General features: G+C 51.8%; 12 protein-coding genes across 12 annotated transcripts; 7 read left to right on the top strand and 5 right to left on the bottom strand.

The window, feature by feature from the left end:
- Window positions 1-1041: 1041 nt before the first annotated feature.
- On the top strand, window positions 1042-3843 carry CHT2 (Chitinase 2; the record flags this gene model as incomplete). Its single annotated transcript, XM_064878959.1, has 1 exon — window positions 1042-3843. One exon carries the CDS (start codon window positions 1042-1044, stop codon window positions 3841-3843), a length of 2802 nt encoding a protein of 933 aa, XP_064725360.1.
- A 942-nt stretch (window positions 3844-4785) lies between these two features.
- PMZ80_010569 (uncharacterized protein) lies at window positions 4786-6897 on the top strand (the record flags this gene model as incomplete). Its single annotated transcript, XM_064878958.1, has 1 exon — window positions 4786-6897. One exon carries the CDS (start codon window positions 4786-4788, stop codon window positions 6895-6897), a length of 2112 nt encoding a protein of 703 aa, XP_064725359.1.
- Window positions 6898-8227: 1330 nt separating this feature from the next.
- PMZ80_010568 (uncharacterized protein) lies at window positions 8228-9430 on the top strand (the record flags this gene model as incomplete). The annotated part of the gene is made up of 1 exon (XM_064878957.1): window positions 8228-9430. One exon carries the CDS (start codon window positions 8228-8230, stop codon window positions 9428-9430), a length of 1203 nt encoding a protein of 400 aa, XP_064725358.1.
- Window positions 9431-10048: 618 nt separating this feature from the next.
- PMZ80_010567 (uncharacterized protein) lies at window positions 10049-11233 on the top strand (the record flags this gene model as incomplete). The annotated part of the gene is made up of 1 exon (XM_064878956.1): window positions 10049-11233. One exon carries the CDS (start codon window positions 10049-10051, stop codon window positions 11231-11233), a length of 1185 nt encoding a protein of 394 aa, XP_064725357.1.
- A 383-nt stretch (window positions 11234-11616) lies between these two features.
- Window positions 11617-13226, bottom strand: PMZ80_010566 (uncharacterized protein; the record flags this gene model as incomplete). Its single annotated transcript, XM_064878955.1, has 2 exons — window positions 11617-12068; window positions 12116-13226. 2 exons carry the CDS (start codon window positions 13224-13226, stop codon window positions 11617-11619), a joined length of 1563 nt encoding a protein of 520 aa, XP_064725356.1.
- A 579-nt stretch (window positions 13227-13805) lies between these two features.
- Window positions 13806-14410, bottom strand: PMZ80_010565 (uncharacterized protein; the record flags this gene model as incomplete). The annotated part of the gene is made up of 2 exons (XM_064878954.1): window positions 13806-14036; window positions 14105-14410. 2 exons carry the CDS (start codon window positions 14408-14410, stop codon window positions 13806-13808), a joined length of 537 nt encoding a protein of 178 aa, XP_064725355.1.
- Window positions 14411-15401: 991 nt separating this feature from the next.
- PMZ80_010564 (uncharacterized protein) lies at window positions 15402-17341 on the bottom strand (the record flags this gene model as incomplete). The annotated part of the gene is made up of 2 exons (XM_064878953.1): window positions 15402-17216; window positions 17264-17341. 2 exons carry the CDS (start codon window positions 17339-17341, stop codon window positions 15402-15404), a joined length of 1893 nt encoding a protein of 630 aa, XP_064725354.1.
- Window positions 17342-17574: 233 nt separating this feature from the next.
- Window positions 17575-18540, bottom strand: PMZ80_010563 (uncharacterized protein; the record flags this gene model as incomplete). Its single annotated transcript, XM_064878952.1, has 1 exon — window positions 17575-18540. One exon carries the CDS (start codon window positions 18538-18540, stop codon window positions 17575-17577), a length of 966 nt encoding a protein of 321 aa, XP_064725353.1.
- Window positions 18541-19103: 563 nt separating this feature from the next.
- On the bottom strand, window positions 19104-19562 carry PMZ80_010562 (uncharacterized protein; the record flags this gene model as incomplete). The annotated part of the gene is made up of 3 exons (XM_064878951.1): window positions 19104-19321; window positions 19370-19501; window positions 19550-19562. The coding sequence occupies 3 exons, from the start codon at window positions 19560-19562 to the stop codon at window positions 19104-19106; spliced, it is 363 nt and encodes a 120-aa protein (XP_064725352.1).
- Window positions 19563-20783: 1221 nt separating this feature from the next.
- On the top strand, window positions 20784-21666 carry PMZ80_010561 (uncharacterized protein; the record flags this gene model as incomplete). Its single annotated transcript, XM_064878950.1, has 2 exons — window positions 20784-20812; window positions 20874-21666. The coding sequence occupies 2 exons, from the start codon at window positions 20784-20786 to the stop codon at window positions 21664-21666; spliced, it is 822 nt and encodes a 273-aa protein (XP_064725351.1).
- Window positions 21667-22052: 386 nt separating this feature from the next.
- HSX11 (Ceramide glucosyltransferase) lies at window positions 22053-23512 on the top strand (the record flags this gene model as incomplete). The annotated part of the gene is made up of 2 exons (XM_064878949.1): window positions 22053-22072; window positions 22096-23512. 2 exons carry the CDS (start codon window positions 22053-22055, stop codon window positions 23510-23512), a joined length of 1437 nt encoding a protein of 478 aa, XP_064725350.1.
- A 351-nt stretch (window positions 23513-23863) lies between these two features.
- YAR1 (ankyrin repeat-containing protein) lies at window positions 23864-24544 on the top strand (the record flags this gene model as incomplete). Its single annotated transcript, XM_064878948.1, has 1 exon — window positions 23864-24544. The coding sequence occupies one exon, from the start codon at window positions 23864-23866 to the stop codon at window positions 24542-24544; it is 681 nt and encodes a 226-aa protein (XP_064725349.1).
- Between the last annotated feature and the right edge of the window lie 580 nt (window positions 24545-25124).

The raw sequence follows: 25124 nt of genomic DNA, 5'->3' as shown, positions 1-25124 counted from the left end.
GCGTTGGCGAGATTGTCGATCTTGTTGCCTGTTTTGTGCAGCTCAATCAAGATCTGTGGTCAACGGTGGATCACCTCGGTGCCGGTATGCGAACGCACGTGAACAAAAAGAAGGCTGACTTCGGGAATGGACCTGACACAAATAAAGCTGATCTCTTTAACAGAAAAGAATCGCATCTTCGCGAGCAAGTGGAATCCGCATTTGTTTGGTTATCATCGAGATACGATCTTACTGTATGCCGCAACACAAACTATGCCGCTTCAGCAACCGGTCAACAATGGCAATGATCATGAGAGCAGAGTTCTGCCTTGGTTGCCCCCCTGCTACTGCCTGCAAACAAATTTCCCCTGAATCGACTTTGACTTTGGCGGCTTAGCGAAAGTGGACTAGCTTAGCCGCCATCGGACGAACTCAGTTAGTCATATGCGCTAGTGGCATCTGCACCGGCACCGAATCTGTCACGTTTCGAACAGTCGGACTTCAACTACACCCTTCCTCCTGTGGCGTCCAATACCAACGCGCTTTATCCAGCCGAGCGCATGTTTGCTCAGATTCTAGGATAATGAACTCCATACGATTGGCCGGTTCAGCATGAACACGAAGTGCTGCTCTTACGGCGTAATACGTCCCATCAATGTAACTATAGCTCATACCGGAGCATAACCCGAAATGTACACCAAAGAGAGTTGCGGAGTGCCGCCTGCAACATGGGAACATGAAATTTGACCCTCTGAAAGTCCACTCGCGTGCAGGTCTGTGAGGGTATCAGGACTTGTCCGTTGTTACAGCTCCTGTCGTACCTGACTAGCACATCAAGCTTATTTTACAGATGGACCCATGCGTGCCGAGGTGGACGCCCGGTGCAGACTAGCACTCGCAGGTCTGTCTCTTAAAGGTGAGTACCTTCCGCCATGCGGCGCTCTCCTACCTCATTGCACGACTCGAATATTTGTTCTCTATTGCTTTGGTACGCTTCCAGCTGCCGTCCAGTCATTCGTTACTAGGGCATCTTTTGCCCATCCATTCTTTTTAGCATTTATAATGCGTTCATTCATTGCAACCGCCAGCTTGCTGGCTACGACACTCACTTCTGTTGCTTCCGCGATTCCTCTCCGATCCTCCGCCGTCAAACGAGACCGAAGTGCGCAAATTGCTGTCTACTATGGACAGGGTGACGGGCAATCAAGACTCAACGAGTTCTGTGACGATCCAAACATTGACATCGTCCCAATTGGCTTCGTGAATGGCTGGCCAAAGAAGCCAGGCAATGGCGGTTGGCCTTCAGCAGATTTCGGTAACCAGTGTGGTGGCACCGAGATGGAGGGCACAAAGATGTTTCAGTCATGCTTCCAGCTTGTAGAAGATGTCGCCTACTGCCACAGCAAAGGCAAGAAGGTTCTCATCTCCATCGGTGGTCACGCCGACTCTACCCAGGTTTTGGCCAATGATGCGGATGGTGAGGAGTTTGCGGACTACATGTGGCATATGTTCGGTCCCAAGCCGGACGTATGGACTGGTCCTCGGCCATTTGGCGACAGTATTGTGGATGGTTTTGACTTTGACGTTGAGGCTAATGGGAATGTGGGCTACGGCGCTATGGCCAAGAAACTCCGTGAAAATATGGCGAAAGACGACCCGAGTGGAAAGTACCTGCTGACTGCTGCCCCTCAATGCCCAACGCCAGATGCGCAGCTCAGTGATGCTATCAGCAAGGCCGACTTTGATTACCTGTTCATTCAGTTCTACAACACCAAGTGGTGCTCCGCCCGCGCCGGCCTCGACCATAGCTACGGTGTTGAGCAGAATGGAGGCAAGCCAACCGACATCGGTTTCTCTGCATGGGTGGACTGGGTTGCACAGAACGCTGCAGGTAGCCCGTCGCTGTTCGTCGGACTCCCAGGCTCGACAACGGCACTTAACGACGCCTCCATGTACTTGAACCCTACTGAAGCCCAGACAATTCTCAACAAATACCACAGCAACCCATCGTTCGGTGGTGTCATGATCTGGGAAGCCACAGCTGCTATGAACAACAACAACTTTGTTGGAAGCATGAAGAAGGCTCTGAACCAGTGTGAATGTGGCAAGGATTCTTGCGAGACGGTGACGACAACAACCACAACGACAACCACTGTCCCAACAACCATCACCACGACGACTAGGGTTCCTACGACAACAACTACAACGACAACGGTCCCAACGACAACCACCGTACCAACCACGACCACCGTCCCAACCACCACAACGACTCCAAGTACCTCTTCATCAACCTCGCCAAGCACCACTAAGACGAGCGAAAGCACCACAACGACCTCTGACGCTGCCAGCTCGACCACTTCGTCGGAGACCACTAGCAGTGCTGCAACAACATCGACGTCCAGCACCATTTCAACTAGCGAGAGCACAACAAGCACAACTACACACACCCACTCAGTTGAGATCTCAACAACCACATCCGAGACAAGCAGCGTGCCCACAACGACTAGCGAGAGTAAGACAAGCACAACTACGCATGACCACAGCACTTCGTCAGTGGAGAGCTCGACAACCACATCCGAGACTAGCAGCGTTCATATGACGACGAGCGAAAGCACTACAAGCTCAACTACGCATGGCCACACCACGTCGCCCGTTGAGAGCTCAACCACCACCTCGGAGACTAGCAGCGTGTCTACCACATCCACTTTCTCCCATCCCCATGGAAGCTCCACCACCTCAGAGTCGAGCAGCGCGTCCAGCACATCTACTTTCTCTCATTCTCATGGAAGCAGCACCGTCTCTGAGACCACCTCTGCGACTGAAACTACCACGATGACACACTCTGGCCACGGAAGCTCAACCACTGGCTCATCAAGCTCTACTGTTGATGCCACAACTTCCAGCGCCAGCCACGCATGGGGCCCGTGGTCAAGCACAAGCGCTTCTTCGCAGGCTGTAAAACCCACTAGCTCCATTAGTAGCAGCTCTGATGAGCATACATGGGCTCCATGGTCCACGACCTCATCTAAGCCTGTTGACCCTACGAGCAGCGCCAGCAGCTCCGGCGAACAGACGTGGGCCCCATGGTCTACCACAAGCAGCTCCTCGCAGTCAGCAGACCCTACCACCAGCTCCAGCAGTTCCGTTGAGCATACTTGGACACCATGGTCTACGACATCGTCCAAGCCCGTTGAGTCTACAAACAGCGCAAGCAGCTCCAGCAGCTCGATCGAACAGACCTGGGCTCCCTGGTCCACGACCAAGCCTGTAGACCCTGCCTCATCGACTACATGGCCCCCATGGTCAGCCACACCATCAGATGTATACGTCACCTCAACCACAACCGTCTATACTGATGTCTGCCCAACTGGCTACACGACGGTCACCGCAACCATCACTGCGACTGTCACAGTCACCGATATCGTCAACCAGCCAACCGGCAAGAATGCAGCATGGCCCACAGGTTCCGCCGGCGTCCCAACCGGCTTCTACGCTACCACAACCGTATGCAGCACAGGATGCGCCGCAACCCCAATTACCGTCACCGTGACAATTCCAGTGCCCACTGGTGCCATCACCAAGACGATTGTGCCCACCGCTGCTACGCCTGTAGCCGGTAATGGCAAGCCAGGCTCAGGCGCAGCTGCCTCTACACCTGTTGAGGCTGCGAGCGGTAAGCCAACTGGCGTTGCCTCTGGAACTGGCTCGGGGAGCGCCTGGTCCACAGGAAGCCCGATCGCAGGCAACGGCAACCTTAATGGCGTCAAGGCTTTCACTGGAGCTGCTGCTGCTGATCAGGCTCCGGCTACCTTGTTCAGCGTGGCTGTCTGTGTTCTTCTCGCAGCCGCTGGACTGGTTTTGTAGATAGATAACTTTGTCAGACTGTCAATATAGTCCTGAACCACCAACAACAATAGTACCAAAGCTTTATACATATAGCAGCGTTTTATAGTACGTCCCTTCTCGAGATGATGATGCCTTATGAGCCTTCTTTCGTTCTAAGTTTAGTCGATCTCTTGCCTTGGACTCTGGAGATGGTCGCACATGACTCTTGAATGAGGAAGAGCTCGTGCGCATACATTTCGCTCTGCCGATGCGTGCTTCTCACGTCAAAGTTCGATCCGCGGAAAGCTAATGCAATACCCGTCCTTAACATCAGCAGGCAGATTCGCTTGTCAAGCAACACGCCGAAATTGATGTGAGCCGGTCTGCAGGGCTAAACGGTTTGTTCTATAATTAAGCATGCAAAAGTTTCGGTTCATCGTACTTCTGCACGTAGCACATGTGTACGCTTCGCTGGCACCAGCCTTAGTTCTGATTGGTGGATGGCTCCAGCCGAAGAAAGCGTGATTGGCGGCCCTGTGGATCTGGCGCTTAGCCAACCTTGAAAACATTCCCTCAAGCGCCTGCTCCGGAAGGTTCGTCTAAGATCTGCTCAAGCTCATCATGGATTGCTCCTTCATCGCCATACCTGATGGAAGGTAACTGGACGCCACACAAAGAGGCGGCAGCTTCTCCTCCGGAGATGCTTTCCTTTCTGTGATGCAAGGTCCTGCCTCCCCACTAAGAGCAAGAGCCTCAAATGACTGCTATTAGTCGACTTCTCCAGAGACGTCTTAAGAATGGTGTAAGTAGGTTGTGCCTTCTGTTTCACTCTGCTTCTTCTCACGCGGCTGTCGATCACGGGTTTGATCTGAAGCTGCACTTAGTTCTGTTCTATCGCTATTCAACCAGATAATCTCCTGCAGGTCAGGCTTTAACTTTCGTTCAATCACAACACAGCTGTTGCATCAACCTTCAGTCACGATGTCTCTGCCCAGTGCAGCGTCGGCCACGAGTGCCATGTCGTTTCGCAGCGTTCGGAGCGATACATCACGACAATCGACCATCGGACGTAGCCAGTTCCATTGGCAGAAATTCCGATTCAACGTCCTCTCGCCTCACCACATACGCATACTACCGTCCATGCCCAGTCAGAATATTCCTGAATCTGTTCTGGCCTATATCGACGTTAACCGAGCGGACGTGAAGAAGTATACGACACAAAGGCACAGCTTCCGAGAACAAGTCTCCGACGGCAAAGGGTTCGCAGCTTCTGCTTTCTTTCCGGCTGATGTCCTACCTCCGCTATCAGAACAAACACTCGTCACAAGGTGCATGGTCCCTTCGTACCCGTCCGATGCGCTCCCCGAAAGGATGACATCGAAGGCACAGTCCAAGAGCGATCTTACTGCGCCGCGTCCAGGCCTAGGATACGGGTTTCACGCCAAAGCTTTTACATCTTCGGAGCTTGAAAAGCTACCATGTTATCTGTCCTCCACCGGCACGCGCTTGCAAGTTGACACTACTGCCTGTGCGACTGGCTCGGCTCTTTACGTTCCTTTCATGAGCTTCGAACGTGTCTTCAGTGGCAACGAATACGGTATCGACCTGGCAAGCAATCAGTGCGCAGTTGACGGCGCCTGGTGCGTTCGTGCTTTGCAGATGCTTTATGCAGCGGCTGCAGGTGAAGACGTCAAAGCCCACTTTGAGAACCCGGTATCATTCTCTTGTTGTGTTGACAATGAGCTTGCGATCATGAACTTCCACTGGATTGACCATGCTCAAACGTATTGCATGTGCCCTCTTGTCAAGTTCGACCTCACGTTGGACAAAGATTTCGATCAGTTCCTACTTTGGACAGAAGCAATCAGCCATTGGGCCGTCCTGCATCTCCTTCCTGAGGTCAAGCGGGCAGTCAGTCTGCTTAGTAGCAATACGTCACCAAGGTTGGTGACCGAGAAGGCTGCCGTCGAGCCAGAGCCGAGCCCCCCGCGGGAGGCCGAGACGGCTCTAGCTTCATTGAAGACGAATTACGATTACGCCGAATGGCAACTTCACTCAAATCTCTACTCTCCTGGCCTGAGCAGTACTGCAAGCTGGGGTAGTCCGATGATCGACGAAGCTATCCTAGACAAGCTGACCTATCCCAAGGTGCCACAAAGCCGGGGTATCTGCTCCGACTCGAATATCGCTCGTGTCCGATTCCCAGTCTCGCCTATCATACCCGTCATGCCTATCAAATCCAGTCTCAAGAGCAAAACAGAAGTTGGTGCAGCGCTTACAGCCAAGAGAAACTCTCCACCATTGCCTGCATACGAGAAGAACACGGAGCTTCTGATGAAGAAGCGGTTGGGTCATGCCATGGTGGAGATCGAGGACTTACAAACACAAATGTTGCACTTGAAGCAAGAATTCACAGGGTCTGTCTCCTCCCTGCAGACCGAACTTGCAGGAATGCGCAAGGCCATGACTTCAATGGTACGAAAGGAAAAGTCAGGGTCAAGCAAAAAGTCATCATTACGCATAAGTGCCCCGACTTCAAGACTACAAGCAGAGAGTCAGCAGGACGTGCCGAACGGGCTGAAACCTTTGATCACCACACCGACTGAGTTCAGACCTGCTCCTTTGCACCAAAGACAGGCATCAAGAGCGCCGTCAGGTCTGTCCAATGTTCTCACACCACTCGACACGAACGTGCCGGCTGTGGTCAGTGTTCGGTCACCAAAAAGTGCTGATAGCAACCGGTCGCCAACAAGTGCTGATTCAGATCTCCCTTCACCCGAGGCACCGCTTCTGTCTGCCACACTGTCTGGCGCGCCGTCACCCAGCATTGCTCCCTCCGATGCCATCAGCTGCATCAGCTGCCTGAGTTGCCGAAAGGCTGCCGCTCAAACAAGGCTACCAACGCCCAAGCCTCCGTCACCGATGCTCGAGTCTATCGTCCTGTATAAGAAGAACAAAGGCTTCACGGCCATTTTTATGCAACTAATTGTGGTCCTGTGCGTTGTCGACTATCTGGTCCTACTTTCCGCTCGACTTCACTCGCCTGCTGTCATGGATCTCTTCAACAAGGCCGTCGGGAGCTATTATCAATGAGGAGCGCTGCGCGTTGGTCATATGCTGGTCTACTGATTTAGCATCGGGCTTTTGCTTTTCTTTGTGCCTAATTAGCGAAGGAGTCACGGACCTACGGACATCAAAATCGATTTCACAGTGGCTCATACAGCCTTGCAGCTTGTACAAGTATTGTTTATAGAGATGACCTAATGACAATTTGCATGATAACCATTGAAGCCGTATGACACTACTCAAGTACGCCTCTCCGCTGTCACTACACGGTTCATGGCATAGAATATATCTGACTCGTATGCCCTTCTGCTCGTCGACTTCCATATGTCCTAGAATTTCATAGACGTATCCATGCGCGAGCAGTATCGCCTAGCATACTGTGGCTTCAGCAAGGACTCATCGTCTGGGTTTCCAGCCAATCTCATCACCATGTCTGCATAGAAGAATAGCCGCCCGTCTGGGTTTCATGCTTGCGCTAACATAGCGATTTGCACTGACTTGCAGGTGCGCGTCACATCCGTGATGCGGGGACGCTCTAAACTTCGCTTAGCGCCTACTTTTCTGGGCATAGCGTTACTGCCCCTGCTTTCCCGTCCACCATATTTAGCAACTGCACTTGGTGACCTCCTTCATCAACAAATATCGCACCATTCGCGCTACCTGCGCAAGAATTGTTGATCGACGCCAATATTCTCCGGCAGGTAATGAATCAGAAAACGGGTGACAAATGTTGCCCCCTTGATCTGACTCCCCCGTGAGGAGCCTCTCTAATGCATGAACTCGCAGCTGGCGTTTCTGTTGTCGTCTTTCTCCTCCTCTGAGTCACCGCTATTAGAGTGCATCACCATCCGAACACGTCCTTCGTTTCATCGCAGTATGGGCCTCCTTTACTGGTCGAAGATGCCGTGCGCCAGTCCACAAGCATGTTTACCACTTATTGAGCGGGGCCTCATCACGATGGTACATGGTAGTGTCCAATCGCCGTGGCTGCCCTAACATCGTATACGAGCAATTGCGGCGTTTTCACACGATCTCATGGTAGCGGCTGGCGCTTTCGCCTGATACGATAGTCAATGGACATTGACGGGAGACTCTAAGCACATGCTGCTGAGGTCGAGTGCCCAATTGCAAAGGTCCAACGCTTGTTTTGGGTAGTAAACTGCCGACTACTCTCTGATTCCCAACGACATCCGATGTGGCCCACCTCAGCCAGTGTGGCATGCGCACTCGAGACCTCGGATTCACGTGCTGACCCGTGGCAGACCAGACAGTATCATGCTCAATACCGATCATAACAGTTTAGACATCTGGCTAGGCACGTCTACTGTGGTTGTACACTACAGCCCTCATCACCGATATGTACACAGCGTGGGAGTCTCTAAACAGTCCTTTGGATCTTCCTCAAGTCACACCTGGGCTCAGCATACCTGAATCATCCGCAACAGTTGATGTGCGAATAATCAACACAACTACCTACCAAAGGACGAAAACCGAAAATCTGTTTGGTAAAGCGGTGATCGGCCATGAAAACCTCAGTTTCCCGAGCTATTCCTTCCTTATCAGCAACGCACAGATGGGAGTGAACATTCTTTTCGACTTGGGCATGAGAAGAGATTGGTGGAAGTCATGTCCTCCAGGACTCACCGAGTACATCAGTGACTACGATCCAAGAGCTTCGTTGCAGGTCTGCGTTGAGACGGATGTCGCCGACATCCTTGACACAGACCTGGCAGAATTTGGCATAACTTCGAATTCTATTGCTGCTGTCATATGGTCACATCACCACTTCGACCATCGCGGAGACATGTCGAGGTTTCCAGGACACACCAAGCTTATTGTGGGACCAGGACTCTTGAAAGCACATGGGCACGAGCTCAACAGATCCGACGTGGAAGGCCGTGAAGTCTTCGAACTTGCAGAGCAAGATTTCCCGCTCGAGATAGGCGGTTTTCCCGCCCACGATGCGTTCGGAGATGGTTCATTCTATCTTCTGTCATGTCCAGGTCACACAGTCGGTCACTTTGCTGCATTAGCCCGCGTCACATCCTCACCAAAGGGTACCTACGTCTTCCTCGGAGCAGACTGTGCTCATCACTGCGGCGAGTTCCGACCGTCACCATACGAACCTCTACCGCAACAGGTATCATTCAGATCATCGAATTATTCCTTCGACAACATAATATCCACACCGCAATCACCTCGATCACCCACCACTTTCGTAACTCGAAAGCCGGTATTATGTGCTGGCGATTTTGTTGCACAATGCGTGCACCCGCGACAATCTCCCACCGAGCCGTTCTATCAAACACCTCAAGAGCCTGTTGTGCACAATTATGTCGACGCGCATGACAGCGTACAGAAATTGCAAGCCTTCGATGCTCACGAGGAAGTTCTGGTCTGTATCTCGCACGACTCAACCTTGATGAACGTATTGCCTTTTTATCCTAACACTATCAATCAGTGGTATCGAAGGAGGTACAAACAGAGGCTGAAGTGGGAGTTTCTGAACGACTTTGATGTCGGTGGGAAGAAGTTTGGCTGTGGACGAAGATTTTTGTAGCGATCTTGCAGGGAACTTGCCCGAGTCCGTTGCCCGCAGTCGGCTTGCATCCTGAAGCAATCGAAGGTCGCTCTCGACGCATCAGAATCGAATTCGCTGATGGTCCTTGACGCGTGGGTCACGAGCGTGTCATCTACATATTCTCATTTGTGCAGGTGGTTTAGCGTACTTGAATACCGGCTGCTCAGACGCGTATGGTGATTGGTCTGTAGATGGATCACGTGCGGACAATTCAAGCTCTTTTTAGAGTTTGAAGAACTATTTTGGGATTCCCCGACTAAGCGCTGGCCTTCCAGTGGTGGGCTGATGCGGCTCATTGACTATCGAGATTGGCTCGACGCCTCTTTACCTGAGGCACGCATTCATGCAATTGATTGGTCACATATACTCTGGTTGAGTTTGCTGTTCTGCCTCCGACTGCCAGTCGGCGGCAGGATGCTTGATTCCTCTCCGTGCGCGCTTGGCTAAGTATAGTGTTTCAGAACTGCTCAACGCGCTCAGATGGCATTGATATTGAGCGAAGACTTTCAGAAATGGTCGCCTCTAGGTCTTCACTCGTAGCCAACCCACGACAACAATCTGACGTAGCTCCGACCGCGTTCGAGAACGACAGCCAAGATGGTTAAGACTCCCCTCAGCGGTATGTCGATCAAGTCGATGAAGGCCTCGTTGAAGTCCCCGAGCGGAGCCATGTCCGTCAAGTCGCCCCTAGGACAGATATTCTCGCCATCTACGATGCACTTCGCGAACAAGAAGGAAGAGGCCGAGATGATGGGCAACAAAGACTTCCGATATAACGTACTGGAGCCCAATGGAATCGTCATTGCAGACAATCACATGCCGGAGGAAGACTGGTCACGCATAGCTTTCTCCTTGGGGATCCCCATGAAACAAGAAATCAAGACGAACGCCGATGTTGCCCGCTTCTCCTACCGTATGCGGAGGCGGAAGAATGTCACAGATGTTCAAGTGGTCGAAGCTTTGTCCGGCCTGTTGCACACACTCAGTTCTCCTCTTGCACTGTCTCAAGAAGTAACTTCAGAATTCTACATGGATGCGGTACCCTGCGCAGACGAGTTCAAGAACAGCATCCACCGAGTACCGAAGCCCAGTCCAAGCGTATCCATCGGCTACAGACAGAAAGCATTCGACCACATCGACGATGAACTACAGCGAGGCATCATCGCCAACGAACAAGGCTACCCGGTAGATCTTGGTCGGATCTCGCAGCCCGTGCTACGTCACTACTGGCCTTTTCTCGTCGTTGAGGTTGCAGACAACTCGATCATGGCTGCGAAGCATGCTTGTGCCATATCAGCCTCAAGCTGCAACAACGCAGTACGGATACTTACACATGCTGCCAAGAGCGATAACGGCCTAGCCAGCAACCCATTCAGTACAGACTCGAATACCCGCCACTGCTTCTCCCTCGCTGTGTGTGGTAAGATCGCGAGCCTGAATGTTCACGAGCCGGATGTCTACGGTGGACATATCCTCAAGACGATCAGGACGTACTCACTGGACGATGACGACGATGTAGCTGCTCTGGCGGACAGGCTCAGAAGCATCATGGTCTGGGGTCGATACAGTCGACTGCCTGAGATCTGCGACAAGCTCGAGGCACTGAACACGAAAGTCAACGGTGGACTGCCGCCTTGCCATATGGCGAACTATCAAGATGACTTTGACCCGGCAATTTTGAAGACACTGAACATCCGACTGTCGAAGAACAAAAAGAAGAAGGCGGTGATGCATGCCAGTGTACCTGGCTGGATGAGGAGCGGTGGCGTTATGACGGCGTGAACGATGTTCGCGGTTAGGAATCTTCTTCTACGATAGTCTTTCTTTTTCAATGCGTTCAAGCGGAAATTGTGAGCTGGATCATTAACGAATTGTACTTTAATCTCATCGAAATTTCTGGGAACTTCTCATACCTAGGTTCCACAGTGTATGACACGTAACGGACATGAATGACGATACTGCTTCATTGACATGCTAAATAGTCTGCGAGGAGAACTAACACTACTAACACAAATACGGATGACTTGGATATTTCCAAGGCCACCAGCCAACAAGAATTGAACGAATCGACAAGCTGCGTTCCTCACCCATCAGTGCAAGAAGCTCGACTCTCCATGCAACGACAGGCTGAGGCCACATCGTCTTGCGCACCCTCGTCAGCCTTATTAAGACTCATAATACGGCCTCTCCACAAATGCCATCAGCGTCTGCGCGACATCGAAAATTGCCAAGACATTCTTCAAAAACGTCTGGCCCAAGACCCCCACTGTGGTCCCGTCGCCGTCCTCGGGCTCATATACGTCCTGGATCGCGCTATAGCAGTACTCTTGCTCCGCATACGTACCGGTCTCATCGTCGTATATACGTCTCGTGCTGCGTCGAACAAGATCGAGAGGGTTGTGGTAGAAGGTTTCGTCACCGATCTGGATGCCGAGAGGTGGGATGTAGCTGAGGGAGCAGTTGAGTTGCCAGAGGGAGGAGCTGTAGTAAGGGGCTTCATAAGATTGGTAGGCGGGAGGGACGAAAAGGGAGTTGAAACTGGCGCTGATGGAGGCGGGGAAGTAGGATAGGGTCGTGCCGCTGTCGACGATGAATTGGGAGGTGCCGGTGGTGGAGTCTAGGGGAACTAGAGTTGTTCCGGTGGCGCGGCGGTGGGGGTTGGACCTGGCATGGCGGCATCGGTGTCGACGGAGGAGTATGAGGTTGTGGTAGTGGTGTATGCGGGCACCGAGGTATTGGTGAATGTTGGGAGCACGATGCCCTTGACGGAGATAGTGTAGAAGCGGAGGGTGCCTGTGTCATCGTTGGTCAAGGACTCGATTGGTACGACTGCGATTGCGGGATCCGCAGTGATGTTGACACCTGGAGATAACATGTTTCCAAGACCACCGAAGGTTAGCACGCCGCCAGCGGAGGTGTTAGTGGTGTCGCGAGAGAGGGCGAGGGAGAAGAATTGCTCGTCCTTTGTAAGGAGAGGTCTGTAAGTCCCATTTTCGTAGGTCTGTGCTGAATTCAGGCTTTCAATCAGACTAGTGTAGTGGTATTCGTTGCATTCGGCTTCGTCACCATAGAAGTCGTAGCCGAGGGTCGAGCTATTGTGTGGGCAGAAGACGTCCTGCCGGGCATCGGTGCCCGAGAATGAGGAGGTCAAGGCTGAGTAGCCAAGGCCAAGAAGACCAGAGGTGTTGTCATTGAGTCCATACCATGCGACATTCGATGCAATCCCAAGGGTAGAGATGAAAGACATCCCGTCAGCTATCGTGATCGTCGCGTCGGCGAGTGGTCCGCTTGCAGATGAGCCATCACCGTAGGTGACGTGGAAGTGCTGATCGTCCAAGAACGAGACATATGGATCACAGTTGCTGCGGACATATGTTGGCGTCAGACCACAGTGATCTTGGTTCAAGGCGCCGCTGAAGACACTGCGGCTGGACCCGAGGCAGTTGTAGAACGAGTCGGCTATCCAAGTGTCTGAGGAGCCAGTGTCGATCACCAGATTGTACGACTGGGTGCCGATGGTGACGCTTGCTGCATAGCTGTTGTCGAGATCGATCAGGCTCACAGATCCGTTCGTAGCAGATGCTGAGGTCCCTGATCTGGCCCGAAGCGTCCCTTTGGAAGGAGCCATGGGTCGAACACCGTTGTTGTAATGGGTCAACGCAACTGATTGTCCGGACACGGCATATCGGGCCAGTGCACTGCGCTTGTGTGGAGCAGATACTGCAAGGCTGAAGAAGCCAACGAGTCCGACGAGTATAGGGGTGAAGGAAGGCATAGCTGTCGATGTACCGATGATCTCGATAGTTCGCAATGAGCTTTGAGCAGATCAACACGAGCAACCCAGTATGTACCTCTTCTTATATAAAGTCCGACACGTATATGCAGGTACCATAGGAGGCTTTCTATTTGTGTTTGAGCACCAAGCATTTCAGTCATGAGCTCGAGGCGACGCATCTGAACACCTAAAATTCGACTGCTTGTCTGCATATCAAGGAGATATTCTCCGGAGGGCTGCATACCAAGACGGCGGACGTGCTGCCGAAACATCTTGCCGGCGTAGCGAAGCCTAGATGAGGATGTGTATGCACGTGAGCAGAAACTTATGCTGCGTGTCAAGCAATGCATGCTAAGCTGTGTCACATCAATGTAGATAGCAGGGTGGTACGGGGCGCAGCGTCAGAGATCGTGTTCACGGTCAGCCGCATCTCCACAAAATTCATCTCATCATTAGTTTCGGAAGAACCTGTGGTAAGGAATTCATGACGAAGCTTCGCTGTCCGAACTCACCGATGGGATCTCTGTGGGAGAATTATTCGATGCAATCATGCAGGACACCGTCGTACTCAACGCCTGGCTACCTAGCTCCACTGTATTTCTTTCTCATCTCGGGCAGTCGCCTGACCATAGTCTCGATCATCTTCTCCTTGTTCCAAATGTATGTAACACTTTCTTGTGCCACAACGGCCTTGGACCATTGCCCATACGCCGGCAGCGAGTCCAGCTTAGTGGCCAAGGAGCTAGGATGCACTTGGTCGTTCGAATCCGAGAAGTCGTGGATCCTGAGGATGAATGGTGCAACGAGGATCTGTCACTGTCAGCTTCGGCCCACGCCTGACAGGATCGCTGCTGCAAGCATGCTCTGAAGTAACCGACCTCGAACAAAGTCATTCTCTCAGCGCCACCAATGAAGGGACCAGAGCCAGTCTTGCCCAGCGCATCTACTAATTTCGGCTCGAATTGTGTCTTGATTGCATCAAAGAGCTCATCTGCTTTACCGGTTGCCTCGTCTGTCCCAGCCACGAGCAAAGCCTTGAACCAGAACGAGTTGACCTTGTTGAACCATACATCGGTTAGCAGGTTGATCATGTACCTGTCGTAGGCCGACTTGGGGTCTTTGGCTGCAGGCAAGACATGGCCCGAAAGATTGGGGAAGGCGTCAACAAGGTACTGCACGACCATGGCTGATTCGATAACGGTGACGGGGTCCGAGGAGTGAAGCGATGGGTGCGAATGCTGGACTGTAGGTACTAGGCCGCGCTAAGATTGCAAATATCAGTACATTGTCAACAGGGTGGGGCCTTGGCGAGCTTGTAGCCCCGGCTACACACATCATTGATCTTGAGGTACCATTCCTCCCGAGGTTTCTCGAGATCAATTATTGTTTCATCGTATCGAAGACCAAGCTCTCTTAATGTGATGTGAGCACGGTGTGCCCATGGGCAACCATGATTTGTGAAAAGGGTTAGCTTTCCCTGGGTGTCGTCAGTAGCGTCGCCCATCGTACTGTTGCGAAGAAGATGGCTGCTTTGGAGATGCGAAGATAGACTGAACAACCTGTGGCTCATCAAGCGACTCTTATAGACGAGTGTCATCTGGATGGAACGAAGATGATCTTGGCGGCTTTCGAAGCCCGTCTTGACCGGTCCGAGCGGACGAATCGGCAACTCCAAGGCGGGGTTGTTGTCGGGGGTCGGTTTGTTCTCATTTGCTGGAAGTCTTATACCTATCGCAATCTGTGGTAGTAGTTCTCAACCCTCAGTTGTGGTAGGAGACCGAGTCTTGTACTCGCTACAGCTGCCGGTCCGCTAAACTACAACTGTTCGAGGCAAGTGTGCAATATTCCTCCGACCGCTGACAAATATACCTGCTTCTAGGAACGCGTGATGACACACCAGGACGCGTCTCTTTCAACGCTTCACCCGCTACCACTTTATTGACCACCAAGCGGGAAAATCAGATGAAGGCCTGCTACTGACAATCACGGGCAGGGCGCTGATCAGCATGCTTTTGAAACTGCTGTATACAGTAAGAGGAAAGCCGGCACGTGCTTCCTTCACAGAAGGTTCGCAGCTTGTAGTCTGATCGATGCTTTGCCGCTCAAGAGCTCCATGCTAAAGCAGAGACTTGCCTAAAGCTTCTAGCAACACTCGTCTCTTGAGGACTTGCAAGCTCAATGCCAGATCTTCCATGTGTCCAGGTTCGTTCTCTTTCCACCATCGGCAACTGGGCTATCCAAGTAATATTCCCACGCGACTGTACCATCGACCCAGAGTTTGTATGTCAATGTGCTTCGAGCGTAAGCGCGACTTGCGCCAGTAGCTGGCTCTATGTGTATAGAACCTAGCTTGCTGTTCCCGTCGGGAAAATACGCAAGTGCCACGTCCTCGTCATCGACCTGCTTGAAAGTCCGGAAAGGCAAATAAAACATGCTCAATGGCCCAACACTGAACTCATGTGGGCCAAGGCTCGAAGTAGGATCGCTTACTTCGGATGCTAGCCTCGGCGGAAACCGCACTGCCGCAAACTCGTGGCGATCCCCAGACAGGATGATGACGCGAACGCCCAGGCTTGCTTCAGCAAAGTGCATGGCATCTAAGATCCTTTTTCGCTCAGACAGAAAGCCACCCCACGTGTCGGACGTCCCAAAGCGCCAGTTCTTGGTGAAGGGCACAGACGAGGCCACAAATTTCCAGTGAACATTAGGACCTTCTGGCGTCTGAAGGAACGCCAATAAAGCCTGTAGCTGCTCAGGCCCGAGCATGCTGGGACCGTACTCAGTAGCTTGACTCGAGGCTGAGGAGCTACCATATAACGGCTTCGTCGTGTCGGAGATCGCAGACTTTTCCGTCTCTGGCTCTGTGCGATATCTTCTGGTATCCATCATGAAGAATGATGCCGGCCCCTGGGTGAACTGGAAATATGTTGTATTCGTTTCTGGTCCATCAGGGGCGGAGGGTGGTAGTGGCGGGTTGACTGAGGCGTGGTAATGGATGAACGGGTCGGAGGCCGCTGGAAAGGGCTCAGTTTCGTTCCCGCCAGCCCAGTCATTCGCTATTTCATGGTCATCCAAGGTATGAATCCATGGTATGTGAAAACCTGGTAGTTTCCACGAGGGTGATGCGTAAACGCGACGGTACTCTGAACGGTAATGCTCTTGAGTTGATGAAAGCCGGAACGGTACATCAACGTAGATGAAGTCGCCCAGAAACAGCATGAACGATGCTGGAGAAGGCAGAGACTTCAGCACTTTCGACATGTACTTGAAGCCATGTATGGACAAAGAATGTGCAAAAGGATTGTACGGGAAGTTTGCTTTGATGCAGGACGAGGTCAAGAACGTGAGAGATTTTGCCGCAGCACTGCTTGGTGCAGGCGCTGTTCTGAAAGTACCTCCAAGATCGTTCGATAGCGAGTAGGCATAAGCAGTGTCAGGCTGCAGACCCTCGAACACGATCGGGTATGTGTAGTCTGTCTCTTCTTGGGTATAGTATACCTTGTCGACGGCAGACCAGTTTGTTTTTGCGGAAGGCTTCAAGTAGACATAGACTGGTAGGTTGTGAGGATCAGGCTCTCGCATGAGCACCCTTGCACTCGTGTGATCGACATATCCAAGCCTTGAGAATTTGAGCTTCTCACCATCGTACAGAGCTGGCCCTCGGAAGACCAGGTCGAGCGACAGAAGTGTGACCAGAACATTGAGACCAATTGTTATGTAGGTGAATTCCCACTCGTGCCAGTTTGGTATGCCAAATACTAGAGTTTTGAGAATGTTCACTTCTTCCTTATATAGCGCAGGCTCGTCATGTTCAGTGTCCAATCCGCTGTCGGTGCTATGCTCTTTCGACGCATGTTCGTGTCTGAAAAGCTTCGGAAATGCTTCTCTAAGCGATGGTCTGGTTCCGAATGAGCTCGAGTAGGCAGTGACTAATGTCAAATAAATAGCGGCAGCCGAGACAATGATAGAAGGAAAGTGGTGGCCTGGTATCTAAGCTCGTTAGTCCTGATTGTATTTATCATGGCCGTGGAACGTACCCATCTCAAGAAAGCAAATGCGCCGAGTCGCGTAACGGTCGATGCAACACCGACAATGAGGTCCAGCGCTGGCGCCATGACTTCACTTCTGAGGTTGCAGTCTTCCTTCGAGAGCTGCTCGCATATTGCACATTTTAAGTTGCTCGCGTTCGTCGGCCAGTGATTTCGCAGAGAGGTGCCATGTTTCGGAAGTCGCAGCCCAGAAAATGACGTCGCTTGGGTTCAAGCTTAGGCACAGCTGCCGCCCCCACAAAATCTGGGAAGGACCCAGGACCTTTTTCCAGCGTTATCCGTCCAGAAATACGATCCTTTCATCGCGGGTTCATGTTGATCGAAGACAGACTTCTACCCATGTTCACCACGATTGCTGCATCTCTGAGTCTGCGCATTCCCATGCAAAGCGTCATGCAGAACGGCCAAACCCAGGAGTTTTCCACCTGTGGATAGGAGCTCCAGTATTCCCAACCCATGACCCCCCCGAAGTTGGGATACCTCTCCATTAGTACGCTAATCACGGCAGCAGTCACCTCGAGAGGAACATAACCACTTCCACCATGACGTGGATTGGTAAGCATGCCAGCGACAACTTTCTCAGGCCGCCATCCGTTCCTCATGATTTCGTCATAAGCAGCTGTGTTGTGAAGTCCTCCCCAGCCGTTGTAGAACTGTGCGTTGTACCAGGAGATGGAGTTCCCTCGAGCTGCTTCCAAGAGCCTGTAGTCAAAGCCCGACAGGTGTGGACGACCTGGCATCAGAGCAGTTGCGACCGGTGCCAATGTGATAATGAAATTGCGACCAAAGTCAGCTTTGAGACGGTCAATTAAATGTACCACTCCAGGGAGTGACATCTCCTCTTCGATATCAAGATCGACTCCATCAAGGTTGTGAGCTCGAATGAAGTCTCTGAAAGGGGCATAATAAGTCTCGAACCGGGCTAACGGCACATCTGTTCGTGACTCGCTGTAATCCAGTCTGGCGAATGAGCCCTTTGCAGCGCCGCCGAGCATACACATGACTTTGATGCCGCTGTCTTGTAGGACCATAGCTTCGTCCCATAGTTGCGTATACTTGGAATGGTCTGGAGGATCGTCGTTGAGCGTCATGTTGTCTGGATCCCAGTTTATGTGTATCGCCGAGAGAATGACATGTGTAGCACCAGAGGTGTTCGTAATGAGGGGCAGGAGCGATACATATTCGCCGTTGTCATGGTACGTCTGGAAGTAGCAAACCACTCTGGGATTGAACCCTGGTAAGGGCGTTGAAGGAAGGGGTGGCATGTTCAGAATAGAAGGATGTATCGCATCTACCTGTTTACTCTGGACTCCTCATATTTGGTCGTCCTATAGAGCAGCAGTCCCACGCTCGACACTGATATTGTTGGCCAAACGCGTACTTGGAACACTCGTTGGATATGATGTTGATGACGGCAGTCAAATTTATTCTTGGACCTAGCACCGTAAATCCTGCCAAGGCCGATGAAGCTTGCAGAATTCTTGAACAAAAACAAAACATCTTCCTTCTGGACATCTGCCCTTACATGATCAGACTAGATCTCTTGCCGCCAGCGCTACCCATCGACCGCATCTATCGACCACGTACGCGACATCGTGTGAAGAATCGCGTGTCAGATCCCGTTCGAATGACAGAAGAACGTGCGAGTCCGAAGAACCAGATATCAAGCTTGGAGCATAGCCTGCGCCCTTCTTACAAAACACATCCTCACGCGAGCCATCGCTCAGGGTTTTCGGAATACGTTACAAATGTTTAGTTCCCATTGATTCAATCCATATCTTTAATGTTTCCATATATACATTCTCAGCTGGCATGACCGAACAGCCCACTAGTATCGAAAGTTTGGCTGATCGTACTGGTTGGGATCGTATTGATCGGCATCACGGTAATGCTGATCATACATATTCTCAGCAGACCGCTCTGCATGTCTCTTTGCCTGAACCTTATCATACTCGTCCATGCCTTTGGTCTCAGCGAGTCGATCGACTTCAGCGCCAACGAAGCCAGCGAGAAGTTCTTTGGCGAATCCATGGTTGACGGTCTTGCCTGTGGTATGTTAGACCACTGCCAAGTTTGCTGTTTTGGATCTTTCACCTTCTTTCCGCTGGTTGTCTTCAAACAACTTCATGCCCTCGAAAGCAGCAGCACCTCCTATCAACTCGTGGGAGAACTTGGCTTGGTTGTCATCGTCGTTGTAAACCTGCTGGTGGGCATCTCGGGACTCGTCTTCGGCACATTAGCATTAGTCTCCTCAGACGGTGGGTTATTGCTTACCGAAGCCGAACATGGTGATTGGAAATTGTGTTTGAGGTGTGTGCAGGTACTAATTCGAACTGATAATGTTCTCTGTGGTCTTTGGATATCTGAATTTGGATGGAAAGGCCTGACAGAGAAGGAAGGACCGTTTCAGGATTATATGCAACTTCCTATATGCTCAGAGCCCCTCCTCGTTCATCCGAGGACGAGTATGACGCTCGAACAACAGCCCCACTACGTTCGCACTGACTCGTTCTGTTCAGCTCACATGGTCCTCGTTCCTGAATGAGCTTGCTGCGCTAGTACGGCTCGCTACCCGCAGTGCGCGAGCTCAAATTCAAACAGGCACTGGTTGCGAGTCCTGCAGCTTCGTTACAGTACAGCTCACCCAAAAGATTGTGGCTGTGAGCTACTAGTGATGGTAGTTTACCAGCTTTCATGGGCTGGAACGACCTAGATCTTTGTGGTTTGATCATGAACTGCAGGGCCGAGAGACTTTCCACCACTCCTCTTCCCGTAAACCTTCGGCATGATCTGACAAAATATCTGAAGCTGTCATAAGCAAGTGAACCTTGATCGATCTGCAAACCACCTTGTATCATCGACGACGAACAGCATAGATTGGAGGAGCACAAGCTGTCGTTTTCTTGGAAGAATCCATGTTGTTGGCGTGTAGACCTGGAATGCTTCTGACGGAATAACTTCGCGTAGGAGATCTGCAGGTTCAGTGCCACACAAGCACTGCCAAGTTTACAAGCCGAAAGCTTGGAAAGCTTGCATTCTTGCTAGCTTCAGCCCTCCACACAAGATTAACTGTCAGAACTGCCACCAATGGCAGTAATTCGTCCTACGAATGCATTATTGGGATTTTTCGACGTATCCAAACGCAGCCTCATGAGCCGACTCGCCTGGTGAACAGTCAGCCCAGCTTTCAAGGTCAAAGCAGTGCCACCACGAACTTGTGCTGGAGATCAGTTCGCGCTCGCGGTTTTGGCACGTGTTTGAGACGCGGACGTAGACGGGATCAAGAATCCGGCTTCGGCGCTATGTTGAGCCGAACGTGCTTCGAGTTTCTTCCTTCGCAACTTGAAGTACCATAAACCACCAACACAGCAAAATATCCAATGTTTCATTGCCTACATCGACGATAACGCCACAAAGGTCGATCGCATCCTCTATTGACAACCGACAGCATTTCTAAAGGACAAACCACAGAAGCTAATGAGCTCGTAACGAGGTCTAAGTCCATAAAATGAGTGCATCGCAATCGTCTCCTAGCCTGTAGCTAACCACCAGGTCTTTTGGTCATCTTACTTTCATGCTAATGAGTGCCATGCTTCAGTCCTGCAAAGCCGCCAGCCGTTACACCTGAACCTGTTGAGGTTACAGAGCACGTAGCTGATGGCAGCAACAACAGCGAGTCAACAACAACCCCTCCTGCCACAGCGAAAGCAACAGCTACCAGCCAAGCCGATGCAGCTGAAGAAGATGCAGAACAGCCACCTTTACCAGCCGAAGCTCCTCCGCCTCTACCCAATGAGGAGTCTCCAGCTGACGTAGAGGATGACGGGTGGGAACCGGTTTGGGATGAGAACGCACAGGCATTCTATTTCTACAATAAATACACGCAAGCAACACAATGGGAGAATCCTCGCGTGCCACAAGCCGCAGTAGCGCCTTCATCTGGTCCGGCGGACACAGGACCACCAGGCGCCGCAGCTCAGGCGCCTATGCGCAAACTGGTAGCAGGAGGCTACGACCCAGCAATACACGGCGACTATGACCCCAATGCGGACTACGCGAAGGTGCACGAACCACAGGCGGAAGACGTATATGGCGAGCAGACCCAGACTGTCGACCCAGCAGCTGCCTATGCCGCAACAGGAGCTTTCAACAGGTTCACAGGCAAATGGCAGAGAGCGGACATTGGCCCAGAGAGATTCAACGACGAGAACAAGAGCAAGAGACAAATGGAGGCCTTCTTCAATGTGGATGCGGCCGCGAACAGTCATGATGGAAAGAGCTTGAAGGCTGAAAGGTCTGGCAAGAAGATTAGCAAGTCAGAATTGAAAGCTTATCGAGAGAAGCGCCGTGAGAAGAAAGAGGAAAAGAAACGAGCGTGGCTGAGGGACTGATAGGTACATAGCATTCTTGTGGTTCTGGAAATAGCACGTCGCCTTTATATCGCAGAGAATATATTTCCTGCCTCGAATGTGGGCCGTAACTTCCGTATGACAGAGAATTCTTTGTAAGAAGCACATAACGATCTTTCCATATTTCTCCAACCCTCTTGTCCTTGTCTGTGGCATCATGAAGACCTACAAATGCCTCCTGCTTCCGAAATTATAGCAATCATCTGTATCGTTTGGTACATCTTCATAGTATTGGTATGCACGATCGGATGTGTTCAACTGTAAGCATCGCCTACGCCTTGTACAGAATTGCTTGCTCACATCTCCATGCAGATTCAGACACTACTCTCGTCCTCCGGGCAAATCTGTCTCGGATCAACTTCCTCACGATGCAGTACCGCATGTCACGGTAATTAGACCATGTAAAGGCAGAGAACCGTATCTCTACGAATGTCTCGAATCTGCGCTGGAGCAAGACTACCCCAAAGACAAATTGACAGTCTACTTCTGCGTTGCCTCACGAGATGATCCAGCCTGCAATACCATAGAGCGCGTCATTGCGCGACATAGTCAACATGACTGCCAGATCCTGGTTGAGGAAGAGGATCCTGCTCTCGAAGCAGGGACGCAAGAGACCCGCTTGGGGCCGAATCCAAAGATCAGAAACATGAGCAGAGCATATCGCGAAGCGAAGGGAGATCTTGTCTGGATCCTGGACTGCAACATATGGGTTGGACGAGGCGCGTGTGGCCGGATGGTGGATAAAATATGTGGTTTCTCGCAGCAAGGACAGCAGCGTCCATTCAAATTCGTGCATCATCTACCAGTTGCTGTCGACGTGCCAGTCAAGGAAGCATTCTATGACCAGCCGGCTGACCCTGCTCATGACACTAGAGGTATCGCTCCCGGTACATCTTCACAATCGGCGATACAGCACTACGGAGGCCGACTGGACGAAGCATTCTTGTCTTCAGCTCATGCAAAGATGTACGTGGCCATCAACACCGTGGCTGTTGCACCGTGCATCTGTGGCAAGTCTAGCATGTTTCGCCGATCACACTTAAATGCTCTCACGAACGAAGACTACTCGACGGAGACTAGGCTCGGCAGTGGCATAGATTACTTCTCAGAGAATATCTGCGAAGACCATCTGATAGGTGATCTACTATGGAAAGGCAAAATACCCTCGACCATGGTAGCTGACGCAAAGACATGGAGCAATCACGGACTGGTCTACGGTGATGTGGCTCTCCAGCCAGTATCAGGTATGCCGATATCAAGCTACGTTGCCAGAAGAGTCAGATGGCTACGCGTCAGGAAGTTCACCGTGCCGATGGCCACGCTCGTGGAACCTGGCACAGAATCATTCCTGTGCTCTCTCGTAGGAGCGTATGGCCTCACAACTCTGCCCGCTACCAAAGACTATCTTGGGGATTCATGGCAAGTCCTGCTAGGACTTTGGGTTCTCAGCATCGCTGGGTGGATCGCCGCAGACTGGATGGTGTACCTCCTACTACAGTCCGGAAAGACCGTCGAAGCTACCTCCGGCAGATTACCGCCCTTTACTCAGCCAACAAGACGGAGACGGCCATTTTTCGTATGGCTAGTATCCTGGCTAGGTCGAGAAACCCTCACACTTCCGATTTGGACATGGGCAATATGGGGCGGTGTATCAGTAGTCTGGAGGGACAAGAAGCTGTGGGTAGGACTGGATATGAAGGTACATGACTACGACGAGACGACGAATGAGCAACGCGAGCCTCTGTTGTCAAGCATCGATGGCGGTGCCGCTCGAGCTGCAACCCCAATCAGTGCTAGGACGAACGGTGGCAAAGCAAGGCAGGATTGAGCGAGCGCATACCTAAATGCTGCGTTGAAGGTCAAAGAGAGAACTGGCACGGTCCGAGAGACGCTGCAGCAATGGTGAAGGACTTTCGTCGGTCTTAGACACCTACTGGGCCTGATCTCAGCTTACTGCCTGAGGCACCTACATTTTTCGCAACTTGAACCTCAATCCACAACTTTTTTCTCAATGGCCGTCACATCCACATGCCTGCGCTCTCCCACATAATGTACCAGTAATAGTGCCCTCGCTGATGCTCACCAATGATTCGTGAGGACTAACAAACTATCGTAAACAACAGTATTACTCACATCAGCCTCTTGAACCCTCCTACAATACCACAGAATCCAGCCCACGATGTCCTCCCTAACCACAGCCCCGCCCAGTCTCACACCCGACGCAATCGACGACCTAATCTACGCCTGCCGCACCGACGACCTCGACAGCCTAAAAGAACAGATCTCCCACTGGTCAACCCAACTCAACACCACAGAAGCAGCCATAATAAAATCCGCCATCGACATCGACGAAGACGGTCTCGGCTCGCGCGCATGTCTCCTGCATTATCCCGCTGGGAATGGCAAGTTACAAATGATACAGTACCTCCTCGATAGACTGGGTGAACCACAGACACAGACACAAACACAAACACAGATCAACGGCACGAGCACAGAGGGTAAAATCTTTGTGAACCACCAGAACGTCAGCGGGAATACACCGCTGCACTGGGCTGCGCTGAACGGACATATTGAGATTGTGAGGGCGTTGGTTAAGGCTGGTGCTGATCCGACGGTTGTTAATGGGGCGGGGAGGGATGCGGTTGTGGAGGCGGAGTATAGCTCGCAGGAGGGGGCGGGGGAGTGTGCGGTTTGGTTGTTGAGGGAGTGTGAGGTTTTGGAAAGGGGGGCTGGGGGTGGAGAGGGTGAGGGTAGTGCGGAAGTTGAGGATATGGCGGAGGAGGGGAAAGATGGGGAGAAAGAGAACGGAGAGGAACATGAGAAAGAGACTGCTACAGTCAGTGGGGGTTCGGCGACGTGAGAAGGCACTGGCATCAGATAAATGGTATCTATGGGACAGTGCGCCACGAACTGGATCTCCAGCTGCAGTACGGATGAACAAGCGCATGCGAGTCGAGTCAGTGGTTTCCAGGCTTGGGCTCGCTTGGTTGATACAGAACGCCACTGGTCTTCCTGGTTCACGGACTCGAAGCTTGAGTACCAGCTGCGGATACTAGCATATGTGAGATGGGCCGAAATCCTAAATGTCTCCACGGCTTCTTGTCTGCATGGCAAGAAGAGCTCAGACGACGTCACCGTGGTCGCCCTCCAGATGCAAAGTCCTGTAATGGACTCTGCACAGAGTCACGTCCACGAAACATGGGACACTAGCACCTTCGTCAGCACTTTGGTTGATCTCGGCAGGACACCAGCACGTTTAAGCAAGTTGCGTGGCGAGCATGGGAGGGGAAATCATCGACCCAATGACCGTGGCATATGCCAACCGAAAAGCCTACAGTGCACAATCATGTTCATAATTCAGGGCTTCACTGAAGCGCAAGGGAAGGACACCGCTCAAGAGCACTAAGAAATCGGTCCAGGCACACAATCAATGCTTGGTG

The sequence above is a fragment of the Knufia obscura genome (genome assembly GCF_036327395.1).
Source record: "Knufia obscura strain CCFEE 5817 isolate CBS 148926 chromosome Unknown scaffold_18, whole genome shotgun sequence".
NCBI classification, from domain to species: Eukaryota; Fungi; Ascomycota; class Eurotiomycetes; order Chaetothyriales; family Trichomeriaceae; genus Knufia; species Knufia obscura.
The sequence above is the reverse complement of the archived record's forward strand: the minus strand, read 5'-3'. Positions and strand labels throughout refer to the sequence as shown.